At 41.7% G+C, this 12276-nt stretch overlaps 2 protein-coding genes across 3 annotated transcripts in view; both read right to left on the bottom strand.

The window, feature by feature from the left end:
* Positions 1 to 1016: 1016 nt before the first annotated feature.
* Positions 1017 to 12276, bottom strand: part of LOC100341492 (vomeronasal type-2 receptor 116) — a 42365-nt gene continuing 31105 nt past the window's right edge. Inside the window, exons 3-6 of one of the 2 annotated variants that reach the window (XM_070067567.1) lie at positions 10635 to 10926; positions 5992 to 6219; positions 3509 to 3632; positions 1017 to 1995 (exon numbers count right to left, since the gene is read on the bottom strand). In XM_070067567.1, the coding sequence (XP_069923668.1) occupies positions 1082 to 1995; positions 3509 to 3632; positions 5992 to 6219; positions 10635 to 10926 (1558 nt within the window). In that variant the 3' untranslated portion in view covers positions 1017 to 1081. Of the gene's footprint in view, positions 1996 to 3119; positions 3633 to 5991; positions 6220 to 10634; positions 10927 to 12276 lie in introns of those variants that run through there. The other variant, XR_011385732.1, reaches the window with a different exon arrangement.
* Positions 8077 to 9338, bottom strand: LOC138847778 (vomeronasal type-2 receptor 116-like). The gene has a single exon (XM_070067574.1). It carries the CDS (start codon positions 9196 to 9198, stop codon positions 8077 to 8079), a length of 1122 nt encoding a protein of 373 aa, XP_069923675.1. The 5' UTR covers positions 9199 to 9338.

The following is a 12276-nucleotide window of genomic DNA, read 5'->3' as shown; positions in this document are numbered from 1 at the left end:
TATACCCACAGTGGAATACTGCATGACCTACCAGCTCCTATATCTGGGAAAGAAATCTCACTTAAATCACAATGCCAACAAATAAATGACAAACATTCAACAGCCAGGGGAAACAGGATGTGAAGCATGTTAATTAGATGTCTTAGCAAATAAGAACACTTACATTGTCTGCACATTAATAAATAAATAGAAATTAATTCAGTCTCCACCATTTCAGGGATAGCTATTAAATATAAAATAACATTACTGGGGACAGGTGCAGTGGCTCACTTGGTTAATCCTCCACCTGCGGCACCAGAATCCCATATGGGCATCGGGTTCTACTCCCATTTGCTCCTCTTCCAGTCCAGCTCTCTTCTGTGGCCCAGGAGGGCAGTGGAGGATGGCCCAAGTGCTTCAGCCCTGAACCCACATAGGAGACAAGGAAGAAGCACCTGGCTCCTGGCTTTGGATCAGGCTAGCTCTGCCGGTAGCGGCCATTTGGGGGGCGAATCAATGGAAGGATGAACTTTCACTCAGTCTCTCCCTCTCACTGTCTGTAATTCCGCATGTCAAATTAATAAATAAATAATCTTTTTAAAAAATAACCTTGCTGTTGTAGCCTTGATGGCCATCAGAGGTTTCATTTAAAGCATGATTCATTTTTACTCAATTTAAAATTTCCCCTAAATTCCATTACTAACTCTGAGATGGAGAGAAACAGAAGGTTAGTGATAGAGACCAAGAGACCTCCTATCCTATGCTTCACACATCTACACCCCCAATGCTTGCACCTGGGCTGAGGTTACAACCAACAACAGGGAGTCAGACCCTGGATTTTCACATGGGTGCCAGGACCAAGTTACATGAAGATTCACCACTTCCTTCCGAGGGCCCCCAGGACTCAAAAGTCCAGGTCAGGGGCCAAAACCAGAGCCAGAAATAGATGCCATGAGCTCAGTTTGCTAGGCTAAACCTCCAACTAACAAGTCATTTATAAAGGAAAAATCCATTTTAGCTCCTTCATATATCTGGATTGCTACTCGGCCTGCATTCTTGGTCCTAAACCCCGAACATGTGACAGGAAAACAAGTGGAAATTTTTAGAATCCCTTAGAACTTGCTCTTTTCTTTAAGCCTTTCAAAGAATTCCTTTCTGGTCTTAAGAGAATAATGTAGCACTTGGGGAGGAAGATGCAGCCCAGGAGCCCTGCACTGGAGGCCAAGATGGAGAAGACCTCCACGGCCACCATGACCTTCCCCTTGGTGCTGTGGTAGACAGGCAGGAAGGTCACCCAGACACTGCAGAACACCAGCATGCTGAACGTCAGGAACTTGGCTTCATTGAATGTGTCAGGCAGGTTCCTGGCTAGGAAAGCCACAGTGAAGCTGGCCAGGGCCAAGGAGCCCAGGTAGCCCAGGACACAGTAGAAGGCAGTGGCTGAACCCTTGTTGCACACCAGGATGATGTGGCCATGCTCAGAGTGTGCATCTGTGTCAATAAAGGGAGGAGAAGTCCCAAGCCAGATGCCACAAAGAGCCAGTTGGATCAGGAAACAGATAGGAATGACAGAGTTAGAAGCTCCTGATACCAGCAATCGCCTGATAGTTCTTCCAGGTTTTGTAACTTTGAAGGCCAGAATCACAGTGATGGTCTTGGCCAGCACGGTGGAAACAGCCACTGTGAACACAAGGCCAAATGTTATTTGCTGGAGAAGGCAGGTGGCTGTGTTAGGACGGCCAAGGAAGAGTAAGGAGCAGAGGAAGCACAGGAGGAGGGTGATGCGCAGGATGTACCTGAGGGTCCTGTTATTGGCCTTGACGATGGGAGTGTCTCGGTGCTTCACAAAGACCCAGAGGATGGCAGCTGTGAGGACAGAGAAGCACAGAGCCATGCAGGCCAGAGCCATCCCAAGGGATTCCTCAAACGCTAAGAAGGTCACCAGCTTGGGGAGGCAGCGGTTTCTCTCCATGTTTGGGTACTCGTGATCTGCACACGGGATGCACTGCTCTGCATCTGAGGAAAAAGAGAGACTCAACACTGACACTGAATTGCTGACTTGTTCTGTTTAGGAAAGTGGTCACCTTTGCACTGCCACTTTGAGAACAGACTGCCTCTATCATATACCAACAGGCACTAGGGTAAGTCTGTATTCCAAATCCAGGGAGAATGCTCTCTTCCTAGAATCAGCAGGTGCTCCAGGCTTTTGTCTCAGACATTCTGGACACAAATAAGCACCCATACGATGAACTATGAATTCCCATATGATTATAATTTATTTTTCTTTCTTGTTTCATATACTTAATGGGTATAGCACATCACTCTGATAAGTTTTGTTATAATCTTTACACCGGAAAAATCTGCTCCCTCTCTAAAGTGTGAAAAATTAAATGATTTCTACTGCTGCATTAATGGTCATTGAAGGATTATTTTTGGAGTAATAGAAACTATTATCTACTCTGTACTTTGAATAATGGAAGCATTTTCTAAGTAGTGTTTATCCAGTTCACATAATTATATATATTTGTCTTTGATAGATAATTCCTTAAATGTTAATTGTTTAATGATGACAAACTGCATCCTGTATTATGATATTCTGTCTTCATATTTCACACTGCACAATATTAAGGATATGGCACAAAAATAATAAAATACTTCTGTATCAACTTGCACCAGCCTTGTACATTGTATTTGTGCATGAAAATACATGGATTTGCTCATCTAAGCAAGCATAACAAAACTTGGTGGTGATGCTTTTTACATGTCTTGCTTGGATCTAAGCATGGTCCACTAGAAGAGCTCAGATTAGGGCTGCCTCTCCCAGAACTGGAGGGTAAAATAAGATGTCTTGTCAAATCAATAGCACTTTTGAGCCCAATAAGATGAGTGCCACCATATACCAGTCTACACATAATGTGGTAAACATAGCATCATAAAATAGATGTGTGGAGATAGCGAGTGATTATATGTATTCATAGCAATGGTTCACTGCAATCCCATTACAAATATTCTTGGGTTGCTTTTCCTTTTTTTACATTGTTATCAATGTAAAGAGAACATATTTCATATATTTCATAGAAACAACTCTAAGGTGGTAACCATACTTCCCTCCTCCCTTCCCTCCCAGAATACTCCTCCTTCCTACTTTTCATTTAACTTTTGCAATAATATAAATTCAATTACTTTAGAACCACAGGCTTAATGCACCATTAGCCATAATATTCCAGAAGTAAAATGTAGAAATAGTACACTGTTCCACAGGGGTATACAAAAGAGCTAAAAATATAATGAAACCCTAAGAAGTCAATTTCATTCTTATACAATGCTTTTTTGTATTCTATATTAACTACTGTATATCAGAGAAAACATATGATGATAGTTGTCATTTGGGGGCTGAATTATTTCACTAAGCATAATGTCTTCCAGTGGCATCAATGTTGTTGCAAAAGACTGGATTTTATTCTTTCTTTTGGCTGAGTAGTATAATTATGACAGTGGAGTTATCAGTAGGAATGGATACAGTTTCTACCTGTCTGATTGGAAATGTCTCTGTCTGTGCAAAAAGTGCAAGTATAGCAGCAGACAGGTCTTCCTTCCTGTGGCACTTTCCTGAATCCTGGGCCACAGCTCTGGCTACACACAGATTGAGGAGTCTGAAATGAAAAGAGAAACATTCATCTTGATTTTGCATATTATTACTTTAATGGAATTTCAATACTTCCCCCCACACACACAACAGAAAATATGACCTGGCTGGTGCCACAGCTCACTAGGCTAATCCTCTGCCTGTGGTGCTGCTTCCCTGGGTTCTAGTCCCAGTTGGGGTGCCCATTCTGTCCGGGTTGCTCCTCTTCCAGTCCAGCTCTCTGCTGTGGCCCAGGAAGGCATTGGAAGATGGCCCAAGTGCTTGGGCCCTGCACCCACATGGGAGACCAGGAAGAAGCACCTGGTTCCTGACTTCGGATCCGGTGCATCATGGTGCACCAACTGTAGTGGCCATTTGGGGAGTGAACCAAAGGAAGTAAGACCATTCTCTCTCTCTCTCTCTCTCTCTCTCTCTCTCTCTCTAACTCTGCCTGTAAAAAAAAGGAAAAAAAAGAAAAAGAAAATGTGACCTTCAGTTGAAGGTCATCACTGTGTTAAACAAGTCTAGTACCTCCTAGTACTAACCGATAGAATAAATAAAGGGGAGAGTGATCCAACATGGGAAGCGAGATACTCAGCAGACTCATAGAATAGCAGATGTCCTAAACAGCATTCTGGCCTCAGAATCAGCCCTAAAGGCATCTGATCTGGCTGAAAAGCCCATGAGAGTATTTCAGGCATGGAAAGCCAAGACACTCTGGCAAAAAGATCTCTGTGAGTGAGATCCCAGTGGAAAGAACAGGGCCATCAAAGAAGGAGGTACCTTTCTCTGAAGGGAGGAGAGAACCTCCACTTTGACTATGACCTTGTCTAAACAAGATAAGAGTCGGAGAACTCAAAAGGCTTCCATAGCCTTGGAAACTCATGACTGGAGCATGGGGAGATTACTGAGGCCATAAACAAGAGTGTCAATTTGTAAAGTCAACAACAGGAGTCACTGTGCACTCGCTCCTCATGTAGGATCTCTGTCCTTAGCATGCTGTACATTGAGACTTAATGCTATAATGAGTACTCAAACAGTATATTTCACTTTGTGTTTCTGTGTGGGAGCAAACTGTTGAAATCTTTACTTAATGTATACTAAACTGATCTTCTGTAGATAAAGAGAATTGAAAATGAATCTTGATGTGAATGGAAGGGGAGAGGGAGTGGGAGAGGGGAGGGTTGCGGTGGGAGGGACGTTATGGGGGGAAGCCATTGTAATCGATAAGCTGTACTTTGGAAATTTATATTCATTAAATGAAGTTAAAAAAAAGAATATCCCTTGGACGCATAGATTTCAAATTTTTTGTACAAGAGTAAACTTATATTGTAATTCCTTCTTTCCATGAAAAAAAATGAAGGTCATCACTGTGTCTCCTCTTATGCCTGCCATGTCATCATTACCTAGGCAGCTAATTTGGAGCTTCTGTGGTATCATTGTACTTTATCAACATGTAGCAAATATTACAAATGCAGTTAATCACTTTTATTTCACACATCACCTGCTAACATCCTCTGCCATTTATCTCTTCTTATTGAACCACTATATCCAAAATATGTTTAATGTGGGTTTCTATATAGCAATGGTTCTGGAAACTAGAAAGTCTAAGAACTCTTTGACCATGAACTCATACTTAGTTGATTGGAATATTTTACATCACAGATAAAAGAAACAAAAGACATGATATGGAGGCATACTACTGAGAGTAACTGAAAAAATCAGGTCAACATAGAAATGGTTAGAATGTGTTATGAAACAATAATTGTGTTTAGTACATTTCTGAAATTCTCTATTCAGGCAGGCCATTAATTTCAAGAGATAAACACATCACTTGGGTGCAATGCATTGTTGTTATAAATAGCTCATGCAAAAAAAATATCATATTTTGGAAACAACACAAATTAATGTCAATACCTCAAGATGTTATGAAGAATAAAATGTGGAAGATTGAGTACCATGCAAAATGCAAAAAAAGAAATGTGACCTACAAAGAGGTGAATGATAAGTCGACCCATAATCCACCGTGTTCATCATGCATCAGAACATAAAGGCCCCACCATATGTGATTAAGGCCTTCAGAATACATAGAGAGATATACTTAGAATTTATGTGTCTATACACTGATCTCTTTATTTCTTTCATTAATTATACTTTATTCTATTCACTCAATATCTGCATAAATATATATGCTCAAATTAAAAATAAATCAGATTATTCCAAGTAGCTCTTTCAACATGCATTACCTAGAATATACATATATATATACATATATGAATTACTATGTATTGGGAAGCCATGATATGAAGTGAGACTCTGATGCTTATGTAAAGGCTTCATACTTAATCTACTCCATGTAGGTCTGTGAAATTGAAAGGGATCCATACCTCTTTGAATGCAATAGGCCATTCTATCATCTCTTCATTGATGACCAAGGCTTGATCGTGTGAACTCTTAGAGAAAAACTTTCCAATGTTGACCATCAACCCAAGGCCCACAGGAAAATTCACAATATTCTGGATATCATATTGTACCACATCGTGCCTTGTTTCATGGAAGGATATATCATATCCGGCACTGTTCCTAAATTGGATTTTCTTCAGAAGTGGGTGAAGCTAGAGGACAAACATAATTGTAAGAAGGACAGCATTCAAGTTTAGGTGCTAGCGATGGGATTAAGATGGTGGACAAGGGAGGGTGATTGCTGCTCTAGTCTAGGAGAACATAGATTAAGAAAAAGTGGAAAGACTGTAGGCTCAGGGAAGAGTTAGGGAGAAAACAGCAGAGGAAACTCTACACAAATTGGAGGGACATGGTGGACCTATGTGGAGAGCAAGGACATGCACCACTCTGGACCCCAGCAGCTGAGAGCCTCTGCATTAGCACTGGAGAGTGAGGTGAGACCAAACCGCAGCAGTCCAAGCCACTGGCAAGAAGCTGCAGGAAGAGCCTAGAGGGAATCCAGCTTGGAGTCCCATGGGGGATAGTGTGCCTGCCAAACTACAGGAGAAAAAACAAAGGTGGAACATGTTTTCTCTCTCCCCAATCACCCTGCAACTGCGCCTTCTAACAAGCTGATAGAAAGCAGGCGTCATCTTGGACATACATAAAAGCTGTACCAGAAAACAGCCAAGTAGAGACTCCTGAGCCTGGTGAGAACAGACAGGGGGCTGAGTGCTCATGACTGTGGGAGGCTTGTGTGCTGGGATTTGAAAACACTGAGGCTGCATTGGAGGACTCAGGGTGTGGCTGGGACATTGGACAGTCACTGTAGTGGGCTCCGCACAATCAGGGCTGCCTGGTTACCTGGGGAGTGACATTGCCAGCAATCTGAGTTTACTCTGAGGCTGCACAGATCCTCTGTGTCATCCTTGTGGCAGAGCAGACAAATAATATACACACTGAGGCTAGCACCCAGGTACTGGTCTCCTTTGAGGAAAGGAACTCAACTGAGTCTACACCAACAGACAAGAACAAACCTTCCCTCTGATCAAAAAGAGAGAGAGAGAGAGAGAGAGATTTACTATGCAAACCTGGGTGTGTCACTGCAGATATAGCTCTCACACTGGAGCATTGAAAAGAGCTTCTTGGCCACACCTACTTCATAGCTCTAGGTAGCCCCTGAAAGCAGACACTCCACTAATACACACATAGTCCAAAGATGAAAGACACCACAGAAAAAAAAAAAAAAAACAAAGAAATGAACAATTATCTCCACAAATGCCAAAAAACATATGAACAAATTCAAGATAGAGAATAAGGAAGACAACATGACACCCCCAAAAGAACACAACACGTAAATACTAGATTGTGAAGATAATGAGACTGAAGAAATCCCAGAAATGGAATTCAGTCAGAGATGCTGTAGCAGTGCATGTGCAAAAAGAAGTCAATTCCCAGGCTCCCTATCCTCAGGAATTCTTCTTCAGAGAGACTTGCAGGGTTTGAGTCGTCATCATCTCATGGGTTCAAGTGAAGAGAACCATTCTACCATTGCCTGATTACAAGGATGAGAACTGATGTAATATAATCAGTAAATTATATTAAGTGACTTAGGTATGAACTCTGATGTGTCATTGACCAGGATGGTGGTTTACTTGGGGCTTTATGGAAGTTAAGCTTTGTACTTCAACATGGGTCTGTCATGGATGGTGGTGCTGAAGGATGATTTTTTGATGGTAACAAGTTGTGTTCTTACCTGAGCTCTTTCTAGGGTTCAACAAAGTAAACTTAACAGTAAGATTATTTTTTAATGTTTCAAAAATTTGACATATAAGCCTAGTTTATGTTAAAGATATACACTTTTCTAAAACTAAAGATGTCTGGAGGTCCCTGAGGACCCAACTTAAGACAAACATATGTGTGATATATGTTCAATTCTATATACATAAAATTTTATACCTCAATAATGTTTAGAATAGATACCATATGGGTTTCTCCTCACTCTATTAGTTGAGGGACTCACTAACTTTCTACATTTTATTTGGAAGTATATGACAAAAACCATGGAGTCCTACTTCTGTAAAAAAATGTGTAAATGCCATTAGTGGCTCCATGCCCACCCTGCTCTGGAGGGGGTTTACCTGCCAGGGAAGAAGCTTAGGTTGAGCTGCATCTCCTAGAGATCCCATTTCTACTTTCTCTAGAAACATCTTATGGAGGGCATGGGCCACTGCATACACAGCATTGTAGATGAAATAGCTAGAGTCAGATATGGTCATTATGTCAATGTCTCCTGGGGAAAACTCTAAGGAAGTGTTTGGTGGGCAGTCTCCTATTTCTCCACATAGCGACCCAGAAGGTAGGCAGGTGAAAATGTGGAACCATAGTTTAGTGAAGTAAAAGTCTTCTGGGTAGTGGGAAGGGTCCACTGTCTTGAGAAAATGTTTGAGGCCTGGGATTTCCCCCTTGTGTGGTGAAAATGAGAAGCCTCCATGGAAAGAGTGCAGTGCACGGTATGTCTCATGCACAACGATGTCCCACTTTGCTACCATGATCCACACCTTGCCCACAGTTAAAAAGTATCCTCCTGCAAAGTCCACACTGATGAGGCTCCTTACTTCACCATAGAGTATGTGCACATTTGCAGAAGAAAGGCTGATCCCAGTCATGAAAGTGATATCAGTGGAGGCATACAGTCTCTTGGTGGCAGGGAGCTTTTGTGTGAAGGCCACACAGAGACCTTTCTTTACCATCTCTGCCTCGAAGTACCGAAGGAACTGCTCTCCTTTCATATCATCAGATACAAAGAGCGCCACCCAAGTCCAGCCAAAATGCAGCAACAAGGAGATCATTCCATGGACCACAGAGCTGTCACTGGTGGCCATCTGATAGAGTGAGGGAAACCGGTCTTTATCATTTAGTAGAGGATCAAAAGGGCCATAGGTGATCTGAAAGCCAAAGTAGTCATGACTGTGAAGTATCTTTGTTGGGGTAAGGCTGAGATATTCTCTCCAAGGGAGCCCTTTGAGGAGAATGTTACTGGGTAAAAAGAAAAATTGCTCTAGAGATAGCTGAACTCTGTTGTTCTGCACCCAGAGAACACCATGCTTCTTATGCCCTTTGCCTTTGGAAGAAAGCTGATATGATAGCATGAAAATGTGTAATATCCCTGTGAGCTCTTCACATTCTGCAGTGCAAACTGGGAAGGCATGAATTTTGAATGCAATATCACCAAGATAGTAACCTTTTTTATTTTTTCATTTATTTGACAGATAGAGTTAGACAGTGAGAGAGAGAACAGAAACAGAAAGGTCTTCCTTCCATTGGTTCACTCCCCAAATGGCTGCTACAGCCAGAGCTATGCCAATCCAAAGCCAGGAACCAGGTGCTTCCTCCTGGTCTCCCATGCAGGTATGGGGCCCAAACACTTGGGCCATTGTCCACTGCCCTCCTGAGCCACAGAAGAAAGCTGGACTGGAAGAGGAGCAGCCGGGACTAGAACCAGCACCCAGATGGGATGCCATGACTGCAGGCAGAGGATTAATCAAGTGAGCCACAGCACCGGCCCTGATAGTATCCTTGTCCTCATCCTCACCCAGTGTGGGACAGAACCAAGGTGGCATGTAAACTATGACAAAACTTGTATGGCTTTTAGGATATACAAGTTCATTTCTTTTCACAACACCACAAAACTTGTTATGAAAATCACAATTACCCACTCTGATTTTTCATGAAATAATTTTTCCAGCTTAGAATCCTAGTATGTGTCTGGCGGCAATGTGCCCATATTGGTGATGGTGTGTACTGTATCTCACAAGAGTCTCTGAGAAACTAATACAGTCCCTGGGAGGCAGCTGTGATGTTTTGATTAATTGAAATAGTTAACCCTCATGAGAGACCTGAACAGAATTTATAGAACCAGGGCCTGCAATGGCCAGACGCCCAGCACATCAGTGAGTAAGCAATGAAAGGAAGACCTCTGCTATCATTCTTTCTGCCTCTTGAATCAACAGTTATGAAAAACAATCTGTGTTTTCAGGAATTGTAAATAGTTGAACACTCACTGGGATTCCTATGAAGAAATCATTGGGTGCAGGTGAGTGAGAGAGGTTTGGAAGAGGGAGTCTGGGAACACCTATCTCCCTGGAACTGAGCCTCCAACACTCAGCAGTCTTAGGGAAGGCATGGCCCTCTGTGATGTCCCAAAGAAAAAGTAAATGTCCAGGTCTTTAAATCTCCACATCTGTATCTTTCACCTGCGGATGCCACCCAGGACAGGACACTGCTTGGTGCTGTGGATATTTCCTTGGAGGCACTGAGCTGTGAGTACAATGAAGTCAATAAGCCCAGTAGTAGGGGATGGATATATTGGCCCTAGGTAGGAATCTGAGTGGAGACTCAGCATTCACTGCCCCTTCGCTTTCTTCCTTCTCCCTCCCTCTGTTAATAATTTCATGACCCAGGGTTTTCCTGCTTTAAATCACGGTGGGATATGTATTCTTGGCTTCCACATTGCATTTTAGACACAGGTGAGAATGGAGTTAGGGGACATTCAAGCATTCTTCTCTGAAATTCAGAACACACATACCTGTGGGATTTTGTAGAGCTCCAAAAGGGTTCCAATTTCAGCAGAAAATGTTGCTGTGGTTCCTGCAATGATGGCGACTGATTTGTCTTGTTTTTTGCAGTTGTAGTTAGGGACAAATATACCCTGTCCTGAGAGCCAGTGCAGAGTGCTCCATAAATTGAACTGATCACTGGGAAAACCATTGTAGAATTGGAAACCCAAGGACATGTTGGGGAGTAAGTGGGGATTCTTATTGATCTCCCGGATGGCAAAGTGAAAAGCCAGGACATGTTGGTAGTTCTTCCATAACCACCTATGAAGAGGTCATATTTAGGGAAAGGAGTGAGTTCTTCAGTGCAGATGTGAGAAAGAAGCAAACTGCCTACGCACACACTCATCTGTGTGAGCTTTATAGACAAGCCTGGATGTATCCCAATATGGAATCTGAGTTTTACTCAGAGACAGAAATCAAGATGCACTTTTTCTTTTCTGTTAGTTCTGAAAGAGTTTAAATGACAACTGATTTGCCAGTTGTTTAAATATTATCCTCTCTAACCACATTCACCTGAATTCATTTTGCATGTGCCATTTCTGCAATTTTCTACTCTGATGTATCAGCTCCTGTGAAAGAAGCTTTGTTAAATTATATTTACTTTGGGGGCCAGCACTGTTGTGTACTGGGTGGTGCCACTGCCTACAGTGCTGGCATCTCATATGGGTCCATTTTGTGTCCCGGCAGCTCCTCTTCCAGTTCAGCTCTCTGCTATGGTTTGGGAAGGTCGTGGAGGATAGCCCAAGTCTTTGGGCCCCAGCACCTGCGTGGGAGACTCAGAGGAATCTCCTGGCTCCTGAGTTCAAATCAGCACAGCTCCAGCTGTTGCGACCAGCTGAGAAGTGAACCACCGGATGGAAGATCTCTCTCTCTCTCTCTCTCTCTCTGCCTCTCCCTCTCTGTCTCTCTGCCTCTCCTTTTCTCTCTGTGTAACTCTGGTTTTCAAATAGATAAATAAATCTTTAAAAATTATATTTCCTTTGAAAATAAGCATTTGATTAGGGGCTTTTTTCCTGTTTTATTATTAATATAAAGAGGACTGATATTGTGCATTTCAAAGAAACAATTCTAAGAACATGGCACTTCCCTCCTTCCCTCTTCCTTTATTCCTTTCTTTTTTTACTTTTAATTTTTAATAACATAGTTTCAATTCACTTTATAATCACTGAACATAGTGATTATTTATAGCTACAGTTTAACAAGTATAAATAATAGATTTAGGACTTCTAAGTGACATAAACCCAAATTATATCATTTTGTTGTCCTTTTTCCTCTTCATTGAACTTCCTTAATATTTCACATTGAACATTCTATGCATTTTTTGCCAAAAAAATAACTTCCTGCGAATTGCTCTGAACTTTTTTCTAATTTCTACATTTCATCCATAATTTGAATCTTATGAAAAATATCACTTCTTCATAGGTTATATGAGACTAGAGGTTTGTATTTATTCTTATGTTTCAATGTTGGGATTAATACTAATATATAATGTCACTTTATTTTAAATATTTATAAAGCATTTTATACAGTTCCCAAAAGGCATAGTTTTCCATTTAGGAAAAATGAGTTTACATGTGTGTCACACAGTATTGTGTGCATTATTCTTACATA

Source organism: Oryctolagus cuniculus, assembly GCF_964237555.1.
Source record: "Oryctolagus cuniculus chromosome 16 unlocalized genomic scaffold, mOryCun1.1 SUPER_16_unloc_1, whole genome shotgun sequence".
In the NCBI taxonomy this organism is placed as follows: domain Eukaryota; kingdom Metazoa; phylum Chordata; class Mammalia; order Lagomorpha; family Leporidae; genus Oryctolagus; species Oryctolagus cuniculus.
This window is presented reverse-complemented; position numbering and strand designations above follow the sequence as displayed.

Bases quoted from the DNA above. Each gene is read 5' to 3' on its own strand.
- LOC138847778 (XM_070067574.1), bottom strand. From the start codon at position 9,198: ATGCTATCATATCAGCTTTCTTCCAAAGGCAAAGGGCATAAGAAGCAT.